Genomic DNA, 27168 nt, shown 5'->3' on the forward strand with positions numbered 1-27168 from the left:
GATCAATGACATGTTGGGTTTACAGTCGGTTGATGATTTGGCGTTTCAGGCGTGGGTGCTTAACCCGGATTATGATTTGATTATTCGCACACTCTGTTATCCGGGCACCACTTGGAAACAACCGGGGACGTATACGGTTTTTCTTGAAATTTTTTTGAAAGTGGACGCGGCATTGTGGTATGCGTTTTTATCTAAGAGATTGATGCCGGTCGGTCATACGAGTGATGTGCAGCGAGAGCGGGCGGTTGTTCTGTATGCCATATATACTGGGATGGTGATTGATGTGGGCAGGCTCATCTTTGGACAGCTCAACATGTGTATAAACAGCAGCAATTTGGCGTTTTACTTTCCGACAAAAGTGACTGAGCTATGTGCCCGAGCGGGGGTGATATTTGCCGATGATGATGAGTGGCTACCGCCGATGAGAGCCATTGATGAGGCTCTTTATCGATCCAAGAGGGAGAAAAGACAGGCTGAGCTGCCCGAGGAGGTATTTTTCGATTATGGGAGAGCAGCTCAACCACCTCCGGCCTTAGGACATGCACCACCACCTCCGCAGCCACGCCGCCGTGCCATGCGAGATCGCATCAACGACTTGGGCGCTTGGGCCACTTATCAGACTGAGTATCAGGCCGTTAATCAAGCTCATATTCAGAACATCGAGTACTTGGTGCAGGGGATCTCCACTCATTTGGGCATCGACACGTCCGGACGGCCACCTGCACCCGCATACCCGCCACCCTTCCAGTTTCAGTACCATTATCCTATACCCCCAGCAGCTGACGAGGGAGTTGCACCGCCTGAGCATGACGAGGAGGATGATTTCTGACCAGGGGAGTTTACTGTTTCCGCTTTCTTTTTATTTATTCTGTCATTGCATTTGCATTCATGAGTTTTTTTGGTTTTTAGTGTTTGTTTCGTTTTGTGCACTGAGGGCATTGCACAACTCTAGTATGAGGGGGGGTAGATTGTTTTGGTTGTTTAGTTAGTTGGCTTAGTTTCGTTGCATTTCTTTTGTTTGGTGTCGTTTATGGTGAGAAAACATAGTTTATGAGCCAATGATGATTTGAATTGATAGTTTACAAAAGTATTGATTGGGTCACTTCGTGAACGGTACTCTTGATTGTTAAAGCATGAATTTTGGTACAAAATTTGAACTTTTTGAGCACACATGTGTGGGGACTAGAATTTTGTAGGAATAATGGTGAAATTTGAAAGTTTTGTGTGGTCAACTTGAAAGGCACCAGTTATGAGTTGATTTAGCATGTAAACCCGTGAAAATAAGTCGCTAATTGGGACCTTGAATGAGAAAATTTAATTTGCCTTGAACTTTACATTTACCTCCTTTCCAATGCACTGAATTAAAATGTCATACTCCTAACCAGCTGTAATCCAAAGTATTATATTCTTAGCCTAGGGAGTACATGTGTGAAAATTGTGCATTTAAAAAAAAAAAAGAGAAAAAGAGAAGAAAGAAGGAGATGTAAGGTGAGGGGGAGCCGAAATAAAAGGAATGAAATTCTATTCCTAGGCTAAAAGTTGGAGATGTAAGGAGACGAGGAAAGTCAGACGAAAAGTCTTGACGATTGCACAATGAAAATGATCGGTGTACTCCCAACTTTTAGCCACTTGAGCTAATTTTCCTTCTTTTCGACACCCTTATCTGCACTTAGAAGTTGAATAAAGTTAAATTTATGGCTAGTGATAAATGAACACGGGGATGCATGCTAGTGAGACTGGTATTGAAGTGTTAATTTAGTGACTCGCATGATTTGATAATTGATCCATTTGAAGTACGAATGACTAGACCCATCATGACACACACACACGTTCAAATTAGTGTCGAGATTTATGTGTAGATGAGAATGAGTATTCGGTTGCGATTTGACTTGATTGGTAGTGGGAAAGTAAACTGAGGCATGAACATAAACGGTGTTAACTCACCATTGACATTTACTCGTGTTAGTTATTTCTTTTTTGAGTAATTTTGTGGTTGTTGAGTTTGTTTAGTATCTCGTGCTTTAACCTATTTTACTCGAGGGCGAGCAAAAGGTTAGTATGAGGGGGTTGATAGGACTCGGTTTTACGTGTTTTTAGTGTTGGTTTTGAGTCGCATTCATGCATCATATTTGTTTGTTTTAGTTTAATTTAGCATTTTTCTAGCATTATTTAGCATATGACTGATCTCGTGTAGTTGGTGGTTATTTTGTAGGAATTGAACCAAAAAGTGGGAGAATATGTGCCAAAACATCGAGAAGGACTCGCTAGGGCGGTCACAATTGACCGCCCCAGCGAGCATGTTGGTCTAGCCGAGGAGTTGTTGCGAAAGAGTCTCGCTAGGGCGGTCAAAAGTGACCGCCCCAGCGAACCCAGGGACATGGCCGAGGAATTTTCTGCGAGAACCTCTCGCTAGGGCGGACACTTTTGACCGCCCTAGCGAGGCACGAGATTTGAAAAGATTTGTTTCACTTTTTATGGACTCTATCCTACACAATAGACCTAATACACGAGAGGGGCGCCGTTTTGGAGGGGGATATCATTATTTTCATCATTTTTTCTTGGAGAAAAGGCTAGGAGCAAAGGAGATTCGAAGACCTCGAGATTTCCACGCGTCGTGGCCGTCATCCGTCGTCATCTTTAGTATTTTCATTATTCAGTTTTTAATTCTTAGATTGTTGTTGGTTTTTATTATGAATTTTAGTAGCTAAACTCTAGATTTGTTGGGATTTGAGGGGATCCTACCCCGTACTCGTTGTTTAACATTATTTCTCGACGTTTTTACTAGTGATTTGTTTATTCTATTGTTCTTTCTTATTTAAATCGAAGCTTAGCTAACTTCCTTTGATTATTTCATGTTGTTAATGATTTCGATAGAATAATTAACAATACGATCAAATAGTATAAACCACGGATTTACAATTTTAGTAGATATACGGAATTGGGTACGTGTCGATAGTGATAGTTCACCCGGATGAAAGCTAGTGGATTCCATAGAATGTAATGCAATCTTGAACTGTTAAATACTTGAGGACACTTGAGTACTGCATGTTTATGATTAATATTAATATAGCTCGACAGAGTATATTAATTAGTATAGGGAATTCCGTCGAATGCACGAGTAAAAGTCGAGTGCAATTATTTAAACACGAGTGGTAAGTGAACTGATAATTTCCCAACAAATTCATTTCTCCTTTGATTTGATCCAAATTAATCATTGCATTCTTGAACACATTTCCTTTGCATTTTAATTATTTTACTTGTTTATTCTACATTAGTTCAATCATCAACTCATTCTATCGTTGCTAAAGAACTTTACTTGAAAATAAAAATATTGTAACGCAGTCCTTGTGGATCGATACTCGTATTCACTTACGTTTATTATAACTTGACTATCGTGCACTTGCGATATTTAAATCGAGCTTTCAATTATAAAATAAATTTTGGGACTATTCACTGTGCAAGTTTTGCTCGATCATCAGACACTCGGATACAAATCGTCTAATATCCCTCTTCATCCCTGGCTACCAATATAATAACTGCAGGTCTTGTACATCTTCGTACTCCCAGGATGAATAGAGTACGACATAAAATATCATTTCATTTCCACCTTTGTAAAATAACATTTTTCATAGTAAAGAAAATCGTAAAATATCATGACATTTCAAAAATAGAATTTTACATTAAAAATTACACAGTTTTACCATAAATCGTAAAATATCATATTTTCATAAAAATCATCATAAAATATCATTTATCATGCGATGTGATCCTTCGGGACGCTGCCAAGAATTTTCGTACTACCCAGGTGTAAAATGACCGTTTTGCCCCTAGACGTAATATTCTCGATTGTGACTTTTTCTTCTTTAATTAATAATTCGTGAGGCGTTTAGTTCCCGAATAAATTCAAACTTTCATATTTTCTTCCAAAACTTTAAACATAGCCTTTGTTTTACCTAAACAACCCTTGTGAGCCATGAACCACCCCCGTGGACCCATGGTTCGAATTTTCTTATTAATTTTTGCAATATTGACCCTTAATTGAACACACCGAGCCATCCCCTAATTTTGTTGAGCCGCAGTCAAGCCACCTCAAACCAGACCCTAGCCAACCCACCTAGGTACCCTACTGGCCAACATTGACCCATAGAACAGACCCTAGCTCACGTACGAGCCCTGCACCGAAGATACAAAGCTGCGCGTGTGAGGCTTCGCATGCGAAGGACTCCTAGTCAACCTATGACTCTTCTACTCGAGCCACCACTGAGCTCACCTGACCCTCACCGACCATGGACCATGCTCAGAATCAACCGAACCCAGCCCAGGCCCTTGAACCACGCACAAAGACGTTGTAAGCTTGTTGTACACAACAACTCGCGCACAAGAAGCTACCTCACGTTGCGGTCAAGCCAACAGCGAACCAACCTGCACCAACCCATGTCCCAACCCCTGACCATCCTCCCTAGACTATATTGGACCAACCCTAGGCCGCCCATCCATAGCCACGAGCCCCCTTGGCCCCTGCTACCCTTGCGCGCCTTGGAAGAGTCCTAAAATCAGCGGACTCTTCCCTTGCACGCTGCTCCTCGAGTCCTAGCCATGCTAGGACTCTTCCTAGCCTTGCCCACGTCCATCACAGGTCCCAACCCGAGCCCTAGCCTAGCCATGAGCCACCATGCACAACGCCGAGCTAATTGAATCATGTGAACCATTCCAAACCCTAGGATTCTTCTAGCAACTCACGTAGCCATCTTTCTTATTGTCCAGCTCTCGTTTATTCACTTTTACAACTCTTTTCCATTCCTTGAACACATATGATTGGCAATGTGTCTGTTGGATTCATAACGTTTTTCATATAAGCGTAAAAATATTCAAACTTTGAAAATAATCGTTCTATCGTAAAAATAATCAAACACCTATAATTTTCGTGTATAAACAATTAAAATATGCATATTATGATTTGAATGATGCATCAAAAGGGTTTAGAAAATGTGCCTTTGCTTTTTTAATACTCGAATACATGATCGTCGGCGAGGAAGGCCGAACGGACGACGAAGACTCCTAGCTTTTCTTCCCTCTTATTTTTCGAAAATATTATAGTGAATTGTGTGTGATTTTCTGTTCCAATATGGTGCTTGGGAAGCCTAGGTATCTTATTTATAGATTTAATTTTTGCATGATAATGGACTTTGGTTTTGAGCCTCTAAATATAGGAGCAATTGAGCCTAATCAATTTAGTTAAATTGGGCCCAATAACTCTTATTTAATAAAAATATAAAATTTTATCAAATTTACTTTTCAAAAATAATATTTTTGATCTTTTAAAAATTCTTCGTTTGCCCAAAACTAGGTTCTCGGGTAAAATCGAGTTCGACTCGTGAAATAATTCTAACTCTACTATTTTTAGAAATATTATATTATATTAATCATATTAGGAAGCCTTGAAAATATTTAATGAAAAATAAATATTCTTGTCTTGGTCGTCCCCGGTCTCCTTTCCACATCCTATTATCGAATATTCAGGTAAATCCTTCAATTTAATGAAATATTGTCATATAATCATTTAATCATGCAATCATACCTTTAATCATTTAATAAATATCATGCAAACATTTTAAATCAATTTAATAAAACAATTCAAATAATTCTCATGCATGTGGTTTACGTAAGTTTGGTTTTTCGGACGTTACATCAGATGAGTCATCTTTATATTTGAGGATGAATTATCAATAAACTCCAACAACACAGTTGTATTTGTGTTCGGTTTTTGTAAGACCAAAAAAAATTTGCAGTCCATGATTTAAAAAAAAATTATGACCTCCCTCATCCCCCAATTGTTCTCTGATGAATTTTGATACAAAACATTGATATATGGTACTAATATATGATATTCGAGTACAGAATATTTCAGATCTGACACTAATATATGATTTATGAGTACTAGATCATGTATAAAAAGTATTTGTATTAATGATATGTCTTTTCTCGTATAAAAATCGACACAAACATTATGATATGAATCTGATCGGGCATGACGTATGTTGGAACATTTCATGTTCGCAATCTTAATTTTGATGTGAACAAAACTTGTTTGTTTGTTTTTAATAATCTACCTTAGTGCGCAGATAACTGGAACTGAAATAATCAATTACGAGCCAAAACTGAATCTGTCAAAGATGCTAACTGAAAGCATCAACTGATCAACCAAACTAGACCAGTTCAACTGATGTGTCGTAAATGAGTTCAACTGATTGTTCAGTTGATAGGTGGTTCAGCAGGAGAACCTCAGAAGCTCGGCCAGCTGAAGGAGTGTTCAACTGATGAAGAGCCCAACTGAAGATCAGCTCAACTAAACAAGAGTGAAATCAGTTTAACTTACGAGTCAACTGATTTCACCAACTGAATAGAAGACCAGTTCAACTGATCAGTTCAGAACATCAGTTGGGAGAAATCAGTTGCAGATCAAGACAAGCTTACTTATTGGAATCCAGATGTGCGCAAAGGTACAAAAGCTATTGTCCAGTCAAAGGACAATAATAGACGTTGCATCAGAGCTTAAAGACAAAAATGTTCCAGAAAGACTGTCGGGGAGTACAACGCAGATCTCAAGGAACAAATTTAAATGCAGCGAATATAATTATTGAGTCTCACTGTACGATCAGTCTTCCCACTTATAAATAGAGGACCAGTGAATACTCAAACAACAAGAGCATAACACAGATACAAGAGGGCATGCTCAAAGTTACATAAGCTTAAGAAAGAAGCAAGAAGCTCAGTTGTGAGGGAACACTTCATCATGTTATCAGCTTAGTTTAGAAGCATTTTTTCCTCAGTGTGTGAGAACAATTTCGGGTAGTTTTCAGATATTAGTTCTCACACACACACACCACCACTCAAATACAGACTTACACAAAGACAATAGACTTGTGTATGTATTCTTTCTCACATAGACGTTAAAGAAGTGTTGACTGGAAGGTGTTGCCTTCAGTCTAGTCTAGGAGTTCAGTTAGGCAGTGGGTAAGTCCTAAGCTGGGTGGGTTTATACAAGTATTTGTATCGATCAAAGTCTTCTAGTGAAACCTACCCGAGGTGGTAGAAGGGGTGATGTAGGAGCAGTTGAAGTCTTCGAACATCCATAAACATATCTCGTGTTCTTAACTGTTTAGCTATTGTTTTCAAACTCATTTAACTAGTTAGAGTATCCATCGGTTCAGTTTTCATCATAACTGAACTGATTAATGTAAAAACTAATCTAGTCTTCTTGTTATTCAACTACACAAGATATACAAATATATCAGTGTTTCTTAACAAAAGTTTATTTCGAGTGTTTTCCGATTGGTCTATACCAAACTCGATCTAATTCATTGGTGTATACATTCTTAGAACACAAGCTATTGTAGCTCTTGGAGAATATTTTGTTTGAAGCACCTCAAGGTACTCTGCAAACGATCCTTAAACGTGCTATATCTTGAGAGGAGATACAAACAGGTGTGTCAAGCTTGATGATGATTAAAGATGAAGAATCAAGCGTATTTGAATACTTGAATGAGTTCAATGAATCCTTCCGTGAAAAAACATCGATCAACAAAGCATTTGAATGCGAAATGACCCGAAAAGACAGCCAGACATGCCCCAGCTCACAGAACAATGCGCCCTAGCAAGGCATAATACCGGCCCCAACGCGCCCTTCTGCGAGACCCTTGCGCCCCAGTGACCATAATTCCCCGCCTCACCGCACTGCAGTGCATATTTGAAGATGGAAACCCTAGATTAAAAAATTTAGTGTATTTTTATATAAACAAAAGTTTAAAGTTTTAGAAACAAAATGACTGAAGATTGAATATATTTCTTTGAGTTTTCTCTCAAGATTTTCAGAACTTTGCTTGTATAACTAGAAATCAAACTTATCAAAGATTTAATCTTTGTGGAATTTTTCGATTGTTCTTCACTCGAATTGTCAAAGACCAATTCTTTGAAGGTTCGTTTGAGATCAGTTTTTTATCTTCGTGAATATTTGTTGCCAAGTTTTTCGTATCTTAAAGGATAATATTGCAAATAATTACTTGATTCAAAAAGATCGGGACAACCCCACGTTCTTTATTTCATTGAATAGAGGGCGTGACTCCATTTGCGATCGTGTTTGATTTTTGTACTAGATGAATCCCATCACATTGAAAAATGTTACTACTAGGTAAATTTTTTTTTACTATTTGAGATTATATTCAAATAAGGATAATAGTCACGCGGTCAAATTGAATTATTATTATTATTATTATTATTACGAAATAAAACTGATTCTGTCAACAAAATAAACACCGATTTCCAGATTATTCAAGTCCTTAAAATCTCTCATGGCCATATTCTTAACTTCTCAATCTCTCAGGAGTTCCCTTGCACCTTCAAGTCCATCTCTCGGTTGCCATACTCTTTCTCCAAATCAGTTAGTTTGATATTATGTTGCTAAATCTCTCATCAAAGTCTGACCTAGACTCACTGCCCTTCACTTTGATGTTGTCAAACCTTTATATTGTAATAAAATTCGTTTTCCTTTTTTGTCCATTGCTTTCACATAATTGAATTAGTTTTTCTCAGATATCTTTTACAGTGGAACACATCTTGATCTTGTTGATAGTTTTCTTATCCAGCGTCTTGTACAAAATGTCTTTAACCACATTATTCAGATTGTCTTTATTCTTGTCTTCACTTGTCCACTCCATTCGTGGTTTCTCGATCTTCTATGGTACATCCTCTGTAATGGCAACACAACTGTATTTGCTTTCATGATCTGCATTTGTGCGTTTGTAATGACGTACCACATATCATTCTCTTTTGCAGCTAAATGAGCATGAATCATTATCTTCCAATCATCAAAATCCTCATTAGAGAACATTGATATCATACTGAAGGAGACCACTTTATGTATAGTGTCTAGAGAAAATAATTAACCTTCTCTGATACAACTTGTCAGGATCAGAAATATTTTTTTGGAGGGGTTACAATAAACAATCTCAACAAATTCATTAATTGATTCGATTGGGTTAGCAACACTGAATTATAATTCTTGCCGATGGATATCAATTAGCTAACAGTTAGATATTGCACAAAGAGAGGCTCGCTGAAATGGTTTGAACACAATAAATAATAGAGCTAATGAACAGTTAGACTATCAAATTTAAGGTAAAAGTAAGTAACTAAAATAAAAATAAAAAAAAAGTCAGAAAATTTTTATGAATGTTCGGAAACTGTAATAACTCTTATTTTATCCCTTCTTCAACTCATGAAGAATTCCACTAGAAGAAATTGTTGATTACGAACAATTTGTAACAAGCCACTTCAGGATAGATTATCTTTGGCCTACTGAAACTGTTAGAAATCTCGCAACGTAAACAAAATGACCAGTAAGAATCGACAAATTGATCCTCAATTATCACATAAAAAGTCTTAATTATGTGTTGTATAATACCTTGACCAATTAGGCTCTCAAAAATTTGATACCCCGAGTAGTGTGTAATTCAAAATTGTAGGAGAGTTTGAAAGTTCATACAACTGATTTATTTATAAGCTCCGATTCCAATTGTCATCTTTTTGAATTTGATTGTCGTTCCAAATAGAAGTTTTTGTGTCATTTCATCGTCTTTTCTGACAAATAGTACGATTCGGTAGTGTGCATGGATTCTAAATTTTAATAGACTGAAAAAGTTACAATGAAGATTTTTTCCGATATGTGAGCTGAGCTTTGATTTTCAGAGGAATGTTGTGGAAATCTTCATATTTGAAAAGGGTCTGTACTAACCAGTTATTGAGTTGCGATCCGCTTCTTCCGTGAATTCCTCGTCTAGTTATAATCCAGAAACGATTCTTATATATAATTCACAGTTCGATAACGTGCCTGAATGATTTAATAAGATGGATTTATCGGTGATCCTTGAATCACTTATCTTTCATTAATTGCGCTTTGAGATCAATTAGGCCTAGAAGATCAGTTATGCTCAAGAAATCAATACGCATGAATGTTCAATTTCTCTTATAAATTTAGTTTGGATGAGCTTTATAAATTTCTCTTTAACTTAAGGGTCTTATTATTTTACCAAAATTTAATTGATCCAACAATTATTGACAAAAAATTGTTAATTTGTGATGTCATGAAAAAGATTCGTTTACAAGGGTATATTTGGTTTTGCATTTAGTGTTACATAAAAATGTGTGCGAATATATTTTTGAATAGTGAAATTGGGATTATGAAGCAGTAAAGCAACATTTTAAAAAAAAAAATTATGCAAATATCATGTTATATTAGAATGAGCTAGATTATTTAGGAATTTCCATAATATATAGTTATTTTAAAAGTCGAAATAGAATACATTATATTCGAATTTTGAACTTAAACTAAATTAACTTATCAGAAATTAACCTTAATGTTAAATTCAAAAGATATCATGTAATTCCAAATATTTTAATTAACATCACATGGAGGATTCGCGTGCTTTGAACTATACAACTAAAACACGATAACAGGTGACTGAAATGAGTGATAAGCCAGGGGACTCAAAAAGACAAACTTAAAGCAGTCGAAAACTGCAATTTCATATCCTTTTACATGGTAAGACGAGTAAAGAATCCAACAACGATATTTAGGCCATATCAGTTATTAGTAGTTAGCCTCCTAGAAGATCAAGATTCAAGAATACATAACTCCATAGATGCTAGCAAATCAAAAGCAAGACTAATCGCAAATCTTAGTCGCCAATACCATCCAACCAACAACGTTCCACACCGGCAAAAAAACCCAAGATGATAACTCTAAGATAATGCAAGGCCGTAAGACCAAGAGAAGGACCTAAATCCAAAAGGCAAAACTTACGGCAGCAGATAAATTACACTGTATCACAAGTCATGAATTTGAAGCAACAAGGGGAATCTAACACAAACAGTAGACACGGACGTTACAAATAAAAGCATCTTTGTCATGACATAATCATCAAAGGCGATATTCTTACATGTCTTCAGGTCTTAAGAATGCTAAGCTGACTCGACAAACAGTAGAGCTACGAAAGAAAAACAAACAAGAAAACCTTATTATTCATGTTTACTAGCCTCAGTGCCTTCTGCGATGCCTCCCACTCCTGCTCTTTCTCCGACTGGTCTTCTCTTCAGAATCAGAGTCTGAATCTGAGTACGACTCAGAGGACTCAGACGAGGAGCTATGCTCTCTGTGCCTTCTCTTCCTCTGCTTCTTCTTTTTGCTCTTGCGCTTCTTCCTCCTCTCCTCCTCAGAATCAGTAGATGAACTATAACTTGATTCACTCGCAACAGCAGAATCATCTGATGCAGTAACTGAGGATGTCTCACTATCAGATTCAAACACTGAAGCTTCACTATCATTATCAGATTCAGTTTTGGACTTATGCTTCCTCTTACACTTCTTTTCCTGTTTCTCATTCTTCTCGACCTTTGGGATATCAGGGTTATCCAAATCATAAGAAATTGAAACCTTCATTTTAAGTTTTGGGTTCTTCAGTTGCTGTGTTCGAGAAGGCCTTGATATATAAACTCTCTCATTCTTGCATTCATACGTCCAGTGTCCCGATTGGAAGCATTTCTGGCACTGTGAAGCTGCCCCAATTGTGGAAGTTGAGCTCTTGAAATCCTTCCTTTCACCCAGTCTCACTTGTTTCTCAGTACTCATCAAATACATTTGCCTCTTAGCTTCTTTCCTTTCCTGCCATCTGCTAGGTCCTTCTTCCTTCTGCCCATATGCATTCACATTCCGTACAGCTGCTGCAGCTGCACGCTCAGCTTGAGCTCGGCTGAGACCCTTAGTTGCGGACAAAGCTGCCGCCTTGATTCTTTCTGCTGCATCCTGACCACCACCTTCGTCTTTGTTCTTTGACATGCCGAACTATCAAAATAGATTGAACTACAGAAATTTCAGATTGCAAAGATAATACAAAACGACATTAGATTTCCTCGTTCAACCCTAAAACCACAATAATTTCACAAGGAACACAATTATGTATAGTTATCACAGAAAAATCAAGAAACAGCAAATTTAAACTAGTAAAAAACTATATTTTCTTGTATACAGAGGCACCACAAGGAGTGAAGATGTTATCTTCCAGAAGATAGATCACAGGGAAAAGCAACTCGGATCAAAACCCGCCCCCAAAACGTACTCAAATCTCAATTTCTCAGTTCCAAACCTAATTATCTAGCGTTAGCACAGGAATTAAAATCCCCTAATAGAGGCTCAAAAGAAAGAACGTAACGTCATAAAACGAGTACCTTTCCTCGACAATGCGATCAGACAAAAGCAATTGAAGGGAAAACAAGAAGAAAAATTCGACAAAACCGTAAAAAGAATCAGAAATTAACATATCTTAACAGGAAAACACATAATGCGTGATACCTTGCACCTTTTTCTTCGTACTTTCTATTTCTCTAACTTTGAGGGTTTGGCCAAAATAACAATAATAATAGCCAATATAAATAAGTGGCCCACTCCTAGAGCGTAAAGAATCGGGTAGATCAAGTGGGTCGGGTCTTGTCTCGTCCCTTCTACTTATAATATTATTTCAAATTATACAACTCGAACCGAACCCGAAACTCACAACCCAAACTCGATTAATCCAACTAAATCCAATTTTATTTTTTAATTTTTTTAAATTTATTTTATTTTTTAATTTTTTTAAAAATTTAAAAAAATTCAAAAAAATAAATAATATTTTAATTTAAATATGTAATAACAAAATCTCTTATATATGTAATTTAAATAAAAAAATTAATCGTAAAATATTAAATGCTATTTATTAATCAAATAAACAATTATTTTAAAAACAAAATATACAAAATAAATATTAAATAATGAAATTTTTTAATATAAATATAAAATAAATATTCGACACCCCCTAGTAATGATTTCATATAATAAATTTTATATAAAATATAATTATAATAGTCTATACTTTTTCTTTTTTTTTTGCGTTTTTATTTAAGGATAAATTATCAAAAAATTCCAACTCATAGTTGTATTTGCATTTAGTTTTTGTAAGACCAATTTTTTTTTTTTTTTGCAGAATGCAGGCCATGATTCAAAAAAAAAAAAAATTATATCCTCATTGACCCTGCCCCCAATTGTTTTATTGGATGAAATTTTGTACAAAACATTGAAAATCTGGTATTATTATATGATATTTGATTACAAAATATTTTAGATTTGACACTAAGATATTATTTATGAGTATTAGATCAAGTATTTGTATTAATGACATGTCTTTTCTTATTTAAAAATCTACACAAATATTGAAAATATGGTACTATTATATAATTTGATATTATGTTCAAATCAAATAAAGATAAAAGTCCCACAGTCAAATTGAATTATTTATTATTGCATTCGATATTTATATATATATATATATATATATATATATATATATATATATATATATATATAATTATAACCGGTGTTTTCCTTCATTTGATTATCTCTTGTGGTCATCAAATATTGATTCAATGAACTGATACAAAAAAATAAAGCAAAAATTTGTGTGAGACGGTCTCACAGGTCGTATTTTGTGAGACGGATCTTTATTTGGATAATCCATGAAAAAGTATTACTTTTTATGCTAAGAGTATTACTTTTTATTGTGAATATGGGTAGGGTTGACCCGTCTCACAAATTGTGATCCGTGAGACGGTCTCACATAAGACCTACTCAAAAAATAATAGAAAAGATATTAAAAATCAATTTTTATTTGTCTATCAAAATTTAAATAATAAATAAATTTATTTCAAAAATAAAAGAAAATCAATTATTAGATGAAATTTTTTTAAAATTTTTTATTGCTTTTAACATTTTAAAATTTATTTATACTAAATTCTAATTAAATACTAATAATATTGATGTATGACAATCAATATACCAACTTCACTAAATAATTGAAAAGTGTAATATTATATAAAAATTGTTATAGTTTCTTTAATATTTTAAAGAGTATAAAGAACTAAATATTTAAAAGTAAAAGAAAACACAAAATGTAATCGAAATGAAATAATGTGATTAGTGCAAACATTAAGGAATACACTTCATGTTTATTTCTTTACTCTAAAATGTCTAATATATTCTCAATTTTTTTTTTAATATTGATTGACATAAACATACAATGTTTTGTATACATTTTTCTTTTGTTAAATATATGAAAATATTAAAATTAATTTACAAAAACTTTTATGAGACCGTTTAATGAGTCAATTTATGAGACAAATTTTCTACCATACTTGACTCATGAAAAAGTATTGTTTTACGCACAAATTATTATTTTTATTCAATATACGAATCAAGTCGACTTATCTCATGAATATAGATTCGTGAGATAGTTTAATAAGAGACTTACTCAAACTAATTTAGATAATTTTTTTACATGGAATAATTTTTCATAAATATGTTAACAAACAGTTTAAATAGACTATTGATTTCTTTTATTTTTAAAGTACGTAACACATTATTATTTTATAATAATTTTTGTTAGTATTGTTTTCAAAAATATATTATACCGAATTTTAAGATGGTTTTTTTCTTTACAAATAATTATTTTAATTTTAAATTATAATATTTATTTAATTTAATGAACTATAAAAAATTGTGAATAATTATATAGTTCATAATTATTGTGTCTGTCATTTTAGATTTAACTGTCTCAAATAAATTTGTCTTTAGTGAAATAAATATTTGAACTGTTATATTTTAATGTAATTTATTACTTTAATTACATATATAAATATATAATTTTTTTTGTTTAATGAGGTTTTCAAAACCAATACATTCAAATAAATATATAAGAAAAAAATGAGGAATATTCTTATTTTTAAAAAATAAATTAATTAATGATATTGGAAATTGAAACATTATTAAATATAGCACTGTCGGAACATTTATGTTTTGGTGTTAACAAATAATTTAAGGCAAATCTTATATATGTAAACTGAACTAGACTAAAATTTGAGTTATCCGAACCGAACAGAACTAACTAATCTCCACAAACTAAATTAATTTACCTTAATTGGACTAGTCAAGCAAAATTGACTCAGCCCTAAACTGAATTACATCATAGCACCTTTTATCAAGTTCAATTTAAGAGATTATCATTTATTCGTAAAGACGTTAGTTTACATCATGTGACTAAACTGATTATCGGATAAGTTATTCCATACTTTGCTAAAACCATACTTATTTTGTACAGATGTCTGAGATTGATGACGTGAATAAAAGACAAGCCAACAGACACTTTTATTTGGAACATATATTTTTTTGAAACTCGAGACCATTGGATTCATAATTTATTAATAAAGAATGAGTTTAGTTCAGTAAAGGTCTACGATCTTCAATATATTCAAGATTTCAAGTATTTGAGCTAAACTTAGTCAGTCGAGCACACTTTACAAAGAATTATTCATGATCATTAAGATCCATTAAGTGCTAGGAGAATTCATTGTATTCGAGAACAGTTTGTATACTATTTTTCATTCAGTTGAGTAGATCAAGAATTTCAGTTTTGTAGTGTCAAGTCCAAATTGGACATGGCTTTTACAAACTTCTTGTAAAGATCAAAGCTTTCTAGTGTGAGTTTTCCCAAAAGAAAAAAGAGGACGTCGAAGATTGGGGTCTACGAACATCCAAAAATAAACTTGCGTACATTTTACTATTCAGTTTACATATCCAAGCAGACTAACTTTTTCTAGGCGGTCGGCCACCACCTAGTGCCTAGGAGACCGCATAGGCCAATTTTTATAACGGTGAGATGCATACACAACACACACCTTGTATGTGTTGCTAATGTCTCTATTTGGGAGGCAAACGAACTAAACCGAGTCAAACAACATGATGATCAATCTCATCTTGTTTAATTATATAGGTCCGAGCTCGATTCGAGATTTTATCATGAAATTCGATCTCAAATCATTTTAAATGACTAAATTTACAATTAGCTCAAGTTCAATTTGTTAATAACTCGTTTATCATGTTTAATAAACTTGACTCGAGCTCGTTAAACATACAATAGAGCTCGAGTTCAATCTTGATTCAGGTTCGTTAAAAGGTACAATCGAGCTCAAACATACAATAACATGTATTTCTTCAAACAAATGTCAAAATAAGACAGAAAAATATAAATCAATTCATAAATAACCAAAACGACAAAACTAATAGCTAACAAAACATAAACGAATCATATAAACGAATATGTTTGCGAATATTAAACGATCCAAGCTCGAGCTCGCGAGCCACATAAACGAGCCGAGTTCGAGAGCTCGTAAACAGGATAGAGTCTATAAATGAGCATGCTCACAAGCTTATAAGTTGAATATCCTTAAACTCGATCTCGAGTCAATAGAATTGTCAAGCTGGAGTTCGTCGAGCCAAACTCGAGCTCGGTTGGTTTGATTTGTTCACAAGAATTTCGATTCATTTGACTTTGCATAATTCCATCAATTCGATAATCAAATTAATCTACATATATAATATAAAAATATATAAAATGAAAACCAAATACATATTTTAGCCCGATATGTATTGATATGTGACATTTTTAGTGACTCATGTTATTTGAATAAAAAATAGTCCTGTAACTATGTTTATTTAAAATAAATTTTAGTTATTCTTATTAAAATTATGTAACTAAATGATTAATATTATATTTTAAATTTATAGTTGTGTTGTTAAACATGTGCATATCTCAAATTATTTTTTTAAACCACAATTATAAAAATTTAAAAATAATGTTGATAATTTAATTACATGATTTTAAGTTGATAGAATAAAATTGATCAAAACATAATTACATGATTATTATTTTAAAAAATTATATAAAACTAAAAATATAAAACACCAATAAAAATACATAATTAAAATTGACGGACTAAATTAAAAACCCAATTTATATATATATATATAACTGGACGTTTAAAATTTACGAGAAAAGGGTAAATTTTACGAGAAAAGGGTAAAAAGGGTAAATTTTACGAGAAAAGGGTAAATTTACGAGAAAAGAGTAAAAAGGGTAAAATTTACGAGAAAAGGGTAAATAATCGGGTAAATTTCCGTGACTCCCTGTTTTAATTTGTTAATAGAGGCTAGAGCCCATGACCCAGCACAACACAACAGCATAAGTGCCGCCTTGCGCCGCTACCACCACCACTACTCCCGCCGCCGCCTCTCCGCCAGACCTCCCTGTATGCACAAAACTGGTGAAGCAAAGACACGGAGATACACACAAGTTATTAGGGCCACCTTTCATTTTATCATTCGTTTGTTTTTCCTAATATTCAGCTTTCAGTAAAGGCACAATGGTTTCTTCCCACATCAGAGACATATTAACTGCCTTCAGTCCAACTCTAGACTTGTTTGCGTTAAGTCTTGGTGATGGTAGAATCAAGGTACGGCCTTTCTACCTTTGGATCCTATTGAATTTTAAAAAGGGGGAAATAAATAGCCAGAAAATTGTTCTAGTTTATGTTTAGCTTTGTTAATCTCAAGAATTTACTTCTACCATATGAGTTATATACACTTAGCTTTGGCTCGGTTTTGAATGCATCTTATACGAATCTGTCGTTTTTCTACTGAAATTTTATGGGCTCATGTTTGCCAGTGTGAAGTATGTATTAGAGCAGTGTTTTGTTTTATGTTGTCGATTCTAATGTCAATGAGCTTATATGCTGTGATTTATGATACGGTATCGAACTTTATTTGATTTTAATAGAAATGTTGTTTATTCTTGCACGCGTGAGACGGAGTGACGGGAAACTGAGAGAGTTTAAGAATGAATTCTTGAGATGGTTTCTTGTCTAGGGAATGAGTTTTAATTCTCCCTGAAAGATTTATTTATTGTGTTTCATGTGGGGATTTGTCAGATATGGGACACAGGAAAGGGTCAGGTGCAGACTGAATTTACAGATATTGCTTCGGCCGAATCTACTGGTATATTTGGAAAAGATGAACGAGGGCACCTTTCAATGGATTATACATGTATGAAGTGGTTGTCTTTGGACAGAAAGGTTTGAGTTTTCAAGACAGCTGAAATTTTACACTCTTATTGTTGTTTTTAATGTTTGTCAGTTTTCGAGTGTCCCAATATACCCTTTGTATCTAATGTATTTAGAAAAAAAGGAAGCTTGGAAGTTCTTTATTGGTCTTAGGAACTGGCAGTGGCGATGTACTGGCATTGGACGTGTCTGCTGGTCAGGTGAAGTGGAGAATTAACAATTGTCATCCCGGGTAAGTTTTTTTTTTTTGTGAAATAGTTGTAGAAGTTGCAGCTGCAATTATCTTTGTTTAGATTTATTCTGAATGTTTCCATGGACTAACAAAATGATGCAGTTAAACACCTAGTTTTATGGTCCGCTATGAATCTACTTGAGGAGAAGTGGATTTTTAAATAATTGATCTGTTAGTAGCTCGGCAATAAGACATTTCATTCTAAAATTTTGTTTAGAATCTTCTGGAAAGTGTGAAATCATGGCTGATAGGGAAACAAAGCTCGTACTTATGTTACTCAATTGCATTTTACAGATATGAATAACAGAAGCCAGAAGATCAGTCTAACCATTTTCTTTTGTTTTTATATGTGACAAGTGCAGGGGCGTTAATGACATCTCCTTTCCTGCTAATGCTTCAAGCATTTACACTGCTGGGGTGGATGGAATGGTTTGTGAAATAACCTCAATGTCAGGAGATTTGTTACGAAAGTTTAGTGCTATGTCAAGATCAATATCTTCTCTATCTGTTTCCCAAGGTACACTTTTACATTCCATGTTGCAGCTGGAGGACAGGCTCCTTTTCCTTTTGCAGTTACGTCATTATAATCACAATTCTGGTAGAACTTGATGATATGACTGCCAAGTAGTGAAAAGGACGTAGATGGATAATTTGGTATGGGCTGTTGATATAGAACACTATATCGATAATAAATATCTTCTTGAGGTTATAGGAGAAGTATAGGCTCTGGTTATACCAACTAGAGTTCCACTGTGTTGTTTTGATGTTCTGCATGTGCATTTGATAGGCTATATAGCTATCTACATGAATCATTGACAAGTTTGCCACATCTATGAGCCTGCAAATCTTGTTTTATCTTTTCTGATAGTCTTTCAATGTTGTTATTTGAGAACTTATAGTTGAAAACTCTTTCTGCTTACTTCGGGTCTTGGGTTGGCTACATATCAGATGGGAAAAGGGTAGCGACTGCTGCAGGTCAATTGAAGATTTTCAATAGTTCAGATCGCAAAAAACTTCAAAAGTTTTCTGGTCATCCGGTGAGATTCTAACTCCTTTCATGGCTACATTTAATTTGTGAATTTTACTATTGGTACATGTTGGCACGATTCATGGATTATTTGTATTTTTGAATAGGGGCAAGTGAGATGTTTGATTTTCTCAGAGGATGGTAGATATGTGCTTTCCTCTGCTATGGGCGAACGATATGTTGCAATTTGGAGAATTGATGGTAGTAAAGAAAAATCAGCCTACTTGTTTCTTGCTATGGACCATCCCGCAGTTTTCCTGGATTGCAGGTGCTTCAATAGTGGAGAAGAAGATGATACAGTCCTCTCTGTTCTGGCTATAACAGAAATGGGTATATGCTATTTTTGGCACGCAAATACCATGGATGAATTACGCAATTCCAAACCCACCAAAATTGGCATAGCTTGTGACGAGGGACAGAAACACAAGGGGGCAGTTACTTCTGTTTTTGCTGCGAAACTACAAGCCATTTCCAGGCCTGCATGTGGTCATGTGTTTCTTGCATATGGTTTACTAATTAAACCATCATTCAACAAAGTTGTGGTGCATTCAGGGACTGACATAAATTTGAATATTTCACACGATGGGATCCTTCTTCCCATCAATCAATCTCAGAAACCAAAGAAAGCATCAGACATGCACCATCGAGGCGAGTTAATCTTCTCCTAATATTAATTTTTTTTGGTTTGAAATATTTTATTTCTCTGAACTGAAAACAGAAATTGTTTTGTCTGTGTATCTTTACCCTTTAGTTTTCTCACCCAACTACCTGGTTCACCCCGGTCTTGCCCATGCTATATTTTTTCTCGGACAGTTGCTGTTTGCCTATTTGACTAGAACATGGCATAGTGCTCTATGTATATTCTGATGTGTTTCTCCAAATTAAAACTTCTGCAAGACTATGCCACCTTGAATTCAGTTCAATGCTGAGCATGAATGACATGGAACTTTTGACAAGTGCTTATTCACTTAGTGATAAACTTGATACTGTATTGAAAGTTCATATTGCTATCAGAATTATTTTAATCTTAACAAATTTTTATGATGTATGACAGTTACTGCTCTGGATCGATCAAATGCTGAGGGCGCTTTATGTCCTGTGCCTAAGGTATTTGATTTGATTGGTAGCAAATTTGGAGCTAATCCCATGGAACAAAAAGGTATGCTTAAAAGTTAATAACCGACCTTCTCTTGAACTCACAATCATTCTGGTTTTCACGGGAAGGATTTTAATTTTTGCCAGTTGCTTTTATATTTCTTCAAGTCAGGCAAATGTATCTTCAATGACTTCATGGTGGTATTTGTCATTTAGTTGCTTTGGTTCCCTTGATGAAAAATATTTTCCAAATTTTAAACGCATCGTAATGGAAAGTGATATCTTTTCTGCAATACAATACCTATCAACTGTTTATTTATCAGCAGTGTGTGACAATGTGACGGTCTCCAGTCTTCTTGTGATACCCTTAAACCTCCTTGAAAAAATTATTCATTGTGTTTGTGGCATATGTAGCGAATGCATGAATGGTGGCCAGACATCTCAAGTCATTGGGTATCAAAACTGTTGCCATCCCATTTTGGATTTATAGAATGTTTTTTACTGACTTATAAGATTTCGAGACTCTTCATCTAAAAGGCTAGTATCTTAGTGGGTGCTCCACTTGGGCTAATGAACCTAACAACCTCATTCCCTTCATATCAATTTTCTATCATTTTTTTTTGTTGAACATGCATAAAACAAACTACAACAAGGCTTTTTATTCTTCTAGTTATTTGCCACTAGCACAGTAGTTTCTATAGTAAATGAAATCTATCTCTATAATGTCTTGAAATATGATAACTTGATTGTCTAGCGATTCTCAGTGTAAGGACCCTAAACCCTTGAAATATGATAACTTGATTGCCTAGCTATTCTCAGTGTAAGGAATAAGGATCTTATCCCTGAAGATGAAGAACTAATAAATGGTGCTCATTGTTGGTAACATATTTAAGATGACTGGATCATTAATTCATTATTAAGTGTTTTTCATTTGCAGATAAAGATTTCGACTCGGTGTCCATTTGTATGGAAGACCAGCTGAGAACTTTGGGAATACTTGGCAACAGCGATGGTTCACTTAGCTCAATATTGAATTCCAAAATGTTGAAGGCCATTGATCTTGATTCTAACACACCGTATAAGAAGGTTCGCCTTCTTGATATAATTATGGTGTTGTTTCTATACCCGTATTGCTATGTCAAAAACAATTGTTTTACAAACTATACAGGTGAAGGCGACTACCTTGTCAATGGAACCGAATGATGCAATCATCCTTTTAAAGGGCTTGATAGATCTTTGGCAGTCAAGGTATGCTCTAAAGCATTTTTTAGCAACTTGTTTTGACTACCAGAGAGGCCGAGACAACCTCTTTCCGCAGGAAGATTTCAAAATTTTGAAGATACGATATAAATTGTGTTCCTGATAATCATCTATGTTTCAACATTTTCCACTGCTCGTGATTTTCATGGTTAGCTCATACTCTTGCCATGTTTCTTTTGTCAGACATAAGAGCGGGACTCATGTTCTTCCATGGATACGTTGTATATTAGTATATCATGGAGATTTTGTTAAATCTCAGGAACCAAAACTTCTTGATGCCTTGAACAAGGTAAAATGTGGCGAATTTTAGCTTCATTTATCTTTTGCATGTAGTGCTTTAGATTTCTCTCACTCTATTTTGTGGGCAACAAGCATAAATGTTGGCGGCCTTCATTTTTTCCCGTTGTAATGTGAACTGTTAGATTGCGTATGGAACTATGGATAGAAGTATTGACGCTTAAAATGACCATGATCTGGAAGAATTTGAAATCTGTTGTATTGATGAAACCAAAGTCTTAAATGTCGAGTGAAGGGTTTGAATTTCATCAAATTTGTAGATAGCCAACAAATATAATAAATTTAAATCATTGATTTGAAAACTTTCCATCTGAATGCACTCTTTGGCAGCGGTTTGGTGGTATAGAATTTGGAATGAGTGGATTTTAAAATCTACACCTCAACTGTGTGGTATATGTGAGCTCAAAAATTTTAGTTGTGTATTTAAAATTAAAATTTTAGTTGTGTACTTAAAATTCCCCTCTTTAGTTTCAACATAGTTTTGTATAGGTTTGATTACATATACCTTCCCATATATTTATAGTAATACCTTTCTTGAGGTTTGTACCAATCTTATATTTACACCCATTATTTTTACAATTTATATTTACTTTCCTCAAGGTATTTCTCCGTCTTACAATTGTTCCCTTGAAAATGAGGGTATGATTACAGGTAGATAAAACTTTAGAGGAGGTGAGTGTAATTTTTAAATTTAGTGGGTGTAAACGTAAGATTAATACACCAGGAGAGGTATATGTAACTTTCAAAGTAAGTTGATTTTTTTTGTAATTATTATAAATTTCAGAGAAGGTATATGTAATTAACCCTTTCTGTATGTATTTTGACATTTGAAACTAACTCTAACCACAATCTTTTCAAATCAATAGATTTTTTGTAATCTTTGTACAAATTGAAATACATGTCACAACCTGAGTCAGACTCACACATTTCACAATGAACTCCTATAACAACTATTTTGTATTCGTCTTCACTTTACATAAATGGTTAACTAAGTTGTTTATAGAAAGTCGATTTCAACCACTTATAAATCTTTTTAACTTTAATTTTCAACTTGTGTGGGAGTTAGGACTAGGGTATCACAATCATTCTTACTTCAGAATTTCAACCACTTATAAATCTTTTTAACTTTAATTTTCAACCTGTGTGGGAGTTAGGACTAGGGTATCACAATCATTCTTACTTCAGAACGTGACGTTTTCGGTACGGGGAATCTAGAGGTGACTTCTCTAGGTTCAAAAAGTCACTCTTATGGATATAGCACTTTGTCCTGCATGTTCAAGATGTAGCTTCCATACACGTAACATTTATATATTCTAGTGTTCCCACTAGTGACCATCTCTGATACCCATTTTGTCACGCTCGGGCTTAGACCTGTGTAAGCGCGACCATATAATGAGCTTCCATAGCTACTAGTCAAGTTGCTATAAGAGTTCATTACCACCAGTTATAAACCATTTTAAACTTTTATTTTTAATCAATGTGGGTCGAAGACATCGTGATTCTCCATTTACACACAACTTTATAATGCTCAATTTTCACAACCTTAGTTTTTTGTTTTTACTTTATATCGGACCACGAGTATCTCTATAATTTAAGAAAGTCATGGTGTTATTTTACTCTCGTGTGCATGATGAAGCATTATAATGAACCTGATCAACCTTGTCGTGCTTTAGTTAGTTATTTCCTCACAATAAAAACATTTTTTTTTAATCCGTGGACATTAAGTGTCAGCTATTTTTTTTTGTCACCATTAATATAAACATTGATGGAATAATCTCATAGCGTCTATACCTGGAGGTTGCAACTACTTGACAATTTCTGGTAAAAAAAGGATTGTCTTTGACACATTTTGTGTTCACTAATTGTAATAGCATTACTCAATATAGGTTTTTTTTGCCTGTTTCCCTTAACTTTTGGTGATTACCTGCTAGTATATGATGCATATTGTTCTTTGTTTACCCTTTGCTTCTTATTCAGCTCACCAGATCTAAAGGGGCCTTCATGAATGGGTTATTTCAGTTATCTGGTCGGCTGCAGCTTGTGTCTGCTCAGGTTAATTTCTTTACGGTGTCTCAGATTCAAGTAAATCACTGATTTGTTTTTGTAAAACTTTATGCTAATAGTTTTGCGTCGACAACAGATTGACAAGGCTACAAGTTACAAAAATCTTGTAATACAACACAATGAAAAAGATGGCGGAAGTGAAGATGAGAGTATTGATGAAGTGCTTTACGATGTAGATGAAGATTCTCATACGAGCAGTGAAAATGATGAGTAGGCATGTCTCCTAACAAGAAGCAAGAATTTTTGGCTTTTTTTGTACGTGTCCTTTCCTTTGCCCATAAAGCAGTTCTGTTACTCTACATTTCTTGAATGCCTTACATATATATACAAGTGAAGAATCTCTTATTTACTTATTATGCATAACCATTGTGCTTGTTGGCACAAGTCTTTCTTAAGATGCGAGATCCATGCTAGCTTTCATATCGTAATCATGCGAGTCATCTTTTGTTTGTATTTCCAAATTGTCTGTTTATCAACTATGAATTTAATGAGCTCTTGTGGTCCTTGTGTTTGGTATCTGGTGTTATTATTTTCGAAATGGACTTTCGAATTTTGCCTTAATTGGTGGTATTTGCTTCAAATTGGATGCACAAATAGAAACAAGATATAAGATTCTAGCTTGCAGATCCGATTCTTGGAGTTCGAAAATCTCATTCAAGAATTATATTTGGTCCTAAATTCCTCGTCCCTCAGCAATACTTGCTTCTTATTTTTTCTGGGACATCGTTTTTTGTTTCAACTTTGATAATCCTGAATGTCACGTGCCGTTTGGTTTGGTTTGGTTTGGTTTGGGATAAAACCAAATTTGGTGGTTTTACAAAACTTTAAACTGAACATAAACGAAAAATCATCTGAGATTTTTATATCTAGAAGAAAATCATACTAAATTAGGAAAATTATATATTTTTATATTAGTAAAATCGGTTTCGTTCAGTTTTTCTTTATTTAAACTCGAATCGGATCAATTTTTTCGATTTGATTGATTTATAAATTGATTCAAAAAGGAGTCTGTCGGCAATGCGTAGAGCTGGGATATGCCTAATCGGGTTAGTAGGTTGAGTTACGTACATAGATTTTGTTTAATACTCAGAAATGATGAGTATTGTGTCAATCAGGAATCCAAAATGTGGCAAGGGTTAGGTTGCAATTTTAAAATTATACGGGTTATTTTGTAATATTTCTGGAGATGGAGGGTTTTTGGGAATTTTTAGCAAATTAATTTGATAGGAAACATGTGAAATGAAGTCATTAATAACTAGAGAATACCCAGGTTTATTTTTACAGTTAAATCAGAATAAATATAACATTTAAATCTCCAAATTTATTTGAATTGTTTGGATAAAATTAAGATTAGGTCTCTTTTTGTGTGATGGTCTCACGAATCTTTATTTGTGAGACGGGTCAACTGTATCGATATTCACATTAAAAATTAATACTCTTAGCATAAAAAGTAATACTTTTTCATGGATGACCTAAATAAGATATTCGACCTACGAAATTGATCCGTGAAACCGTCTCACAATAGTTTTTATGTAAAATTAATTTAGATAAATTTCAAATTCGTTCAGTATCAACTTTAAATATTGTTATTAGTAACAGTGGGTTTCCTTCGAAATCCACAAATCAAATTCATGTACCTAAATTAATTTCATTCAAATTAAAATTTTAAATTTTTTTTAATTCTAAAAAATGTGGTCATTATAAATTCATAATTCAAAATTTCTTCCCTCAAATTCAAATCATAAGAAAATCTTTCACTTTATAATCATTTTTCATGGTTACAAAATCAGAGAGCTTGTGGATACAACCACAACTTTATTCACAAATTTCATTATTTCACACAAAAATTTTCAAATCACACTATAAAATCAATCTCTATAAAATTTAAAAACCAAGAATATATATATATATATATATATATATATATATATATATATATATATATATATATATATATATATATGTATTGTATGTAATAAAAACAATAGAAACTAAGCAAAAGCATGAGGATTCTGAAGAAGGTAGGCTTCAATAACTTTGTATATGCCCTTTGCACTCTCCTTGCCGGCTCGAATATCCTCCTCCTTAATTTCATGTCCTTCAACAGCATAGTATTCACTGGTCATCTTGCAGATGCATCCGCCATCGTCGGATGACTCGAACTTGATGTCATACGCTATGCGTTCGAGCTTGTCCCCGAGCATGTCGCCCTCGATCATACTATATTTGCAGGTGAGTTTTTCTTTATCTAGCTCATTTATTCGATGCTTCACATACTTAAAATGACTAGCTGTTTATGTAAAAGAGAAAAATTTAATTTAACATATATAAATATAATAAACGTGCACTTGTTTTGACTCATTTGAAATCAAGATTTCATATATATCTTAGTTGTGTCGTTGAGATATTTAGCTTGATAAATGAATTTCAATCGATTCAAATCATATAAATTTGAAGTACCCTATTATTATTAGGCAAAAACTTGTGTGGGACGACTCACTGGTCGTATTTTGTGAGACAGATATCTTATTTGGGTTATCCATGAAAAATTATTACTTTTTATGTTAAGAGTATTACTTTTTATTGTGAATATCAGTAGGGTTGACCCGTAGATAAAGATCCGTGAGACCGTCTCACAAGAGACCTACTCTTATTATTATTGCGATTATTTAAAAAATAATAATGAAATTGAGGGATAGGTGAAACCGATTGTAACATAATTAAAACACATCCAAAACTAATGTAGATGAATCTAAGATTCATATATTTTTTCTGATCAAATCTTTCAATCCAACACAAACTAATTAAATTTTTCGAGAAATTATGATAATCGAATAAATACTTACATTCGGTAAAATTAACTTGCTCGATGCTTCCGGCTCCGCCATCTCCTTGTAATGTTTCAACACTTTTGATGGATTGTGGCAAGAGTTTGGGCAATAGGGTGTTAGAATTTAGAATTAAAGCATTAAAGAGACGTCCCGAGGCTATGGGGCTAGCAAATTCTTGATTTATTTCGGTAACACCCATGTTTAAGTATTTTAAAATCAAATTCTAGATGATTTATGCCTAGCAAAATGAATTTTAACAAACCTGGATAAAAATATATATAAAGTGGAGATGGGTTTGTGCCTATTTCCAAGAAATTGTGTATGGTGAT

At 34.0% G+C, this 27168-nt stretch overlaps 3 protein-coding genes across 6 annotated transcripts; 1 reads left to right on the top strand and 2 right to left on the bottom strand.

Moving 5' to 3' along the window:
* Window positions 1-10940: 10940 nt before the first annotated feature.
* Window positions 10941-12465, bottom strand: LOC140814844 (uncharacterized). 4 transcript variants are annotated; one of them, XM_073173936.1, is made up of 2 exons: window positions 12404-12465; window positions 10941-11896 (listed from the first exon to the last, which is right to left on the bottom strand). In XM_073173936.1, the coding sequence occupies exon 2, from the start codon at window positions 11888-11890 to the stop codon at window positions 11093-11095; it is 798 nt and encodes a 265-aa protein (XP_073030037.1). In that variant the 5' UTR covers window positions 11891-11896; window positions 12404-12465; the 3' UTR covers window positions 10941-11092. The 4 variants fall into 4 exon arrangements, with proteins under 4 accessions (XP_073030037.1, XP_073030038.1, XP_073030040.1 ...); XM_073173937.1 differs by having other exon boundaries at window positions 10941-11914; window positions 12404-12451; XM_073173939.1 differs by lacking the exon at window positions 12404-12465 and adding an exon at window positions 12280-12395.
* Window positions 12466-17126: 4661 nt separating this feature from the next.
* On the top strand, window positions 17127-24499 carry LOC140813951 (uncharacterized). The gene is made up of 13 exons (XM_073172784.1): window positions 17127-17238; window positions 17321-17427; window positions 17902-18045; window positions 18150-18265; window positions 18628-18782; window positions 19214-19302; window positions 19400-19940; window positions 20347-20451; window positions 21325-21473; window positions 21556-21635; window positions 21831-21936; window positions 23922-23996; window positions 24085-24499. The coding sequence occupies exons 1-13, from the start codon at window positions 17226-17228 to the stop codon at window positions 24220-24222; spliced, it is 1818 nt and encodes a 605-aa protein (XP_073028885.1). The 5' UTR covers window positions 17127-17225; the 3' UTR covers window positions 24223-24499.
* A 1473-nt stretch (window positions 24500-25972) lies between these two features.
* On the bottom strand, window positions 25973-27122 carry LOC140814426 (major allergen Pru ar 1-like). The gene is made up of 2 exons (XM_073173398.1): window positions 26855-27122; window positions 25973-26298 (listed from the first exon to the last, which is right to left on the bottom strand). The coding sequence occupies exons 1-2, from the start codon at window positions 27036-27038 to the stop codon at window positions 26000-26002; spliced, it is 483 nt and encodes a 160-aa protein (XP_073029499.1). The 5' UTR covers window positions 27039-27122; the 3' UTR covers window positions 25973-25999.
* Window positions 27123-27168: the final 46 nt, after the last annotated feature.

This window comes from Primulina eburnea, chromosome 15 (genome assembly GCF_022965805.1).
Source record: "Primulina eburnea isolate SZY01 chromosome 15, ASM2296580v1, whole genome shotgun sequence".
In the NCBI taxonomy this organism is placed as follows: domain Eukaryota; kingdom Viridiplantae; phylum Streptophyta; class Magnoliopsida; order Lamiales; family Gesneriaceae; genus Primulina; species Primulina eburnea.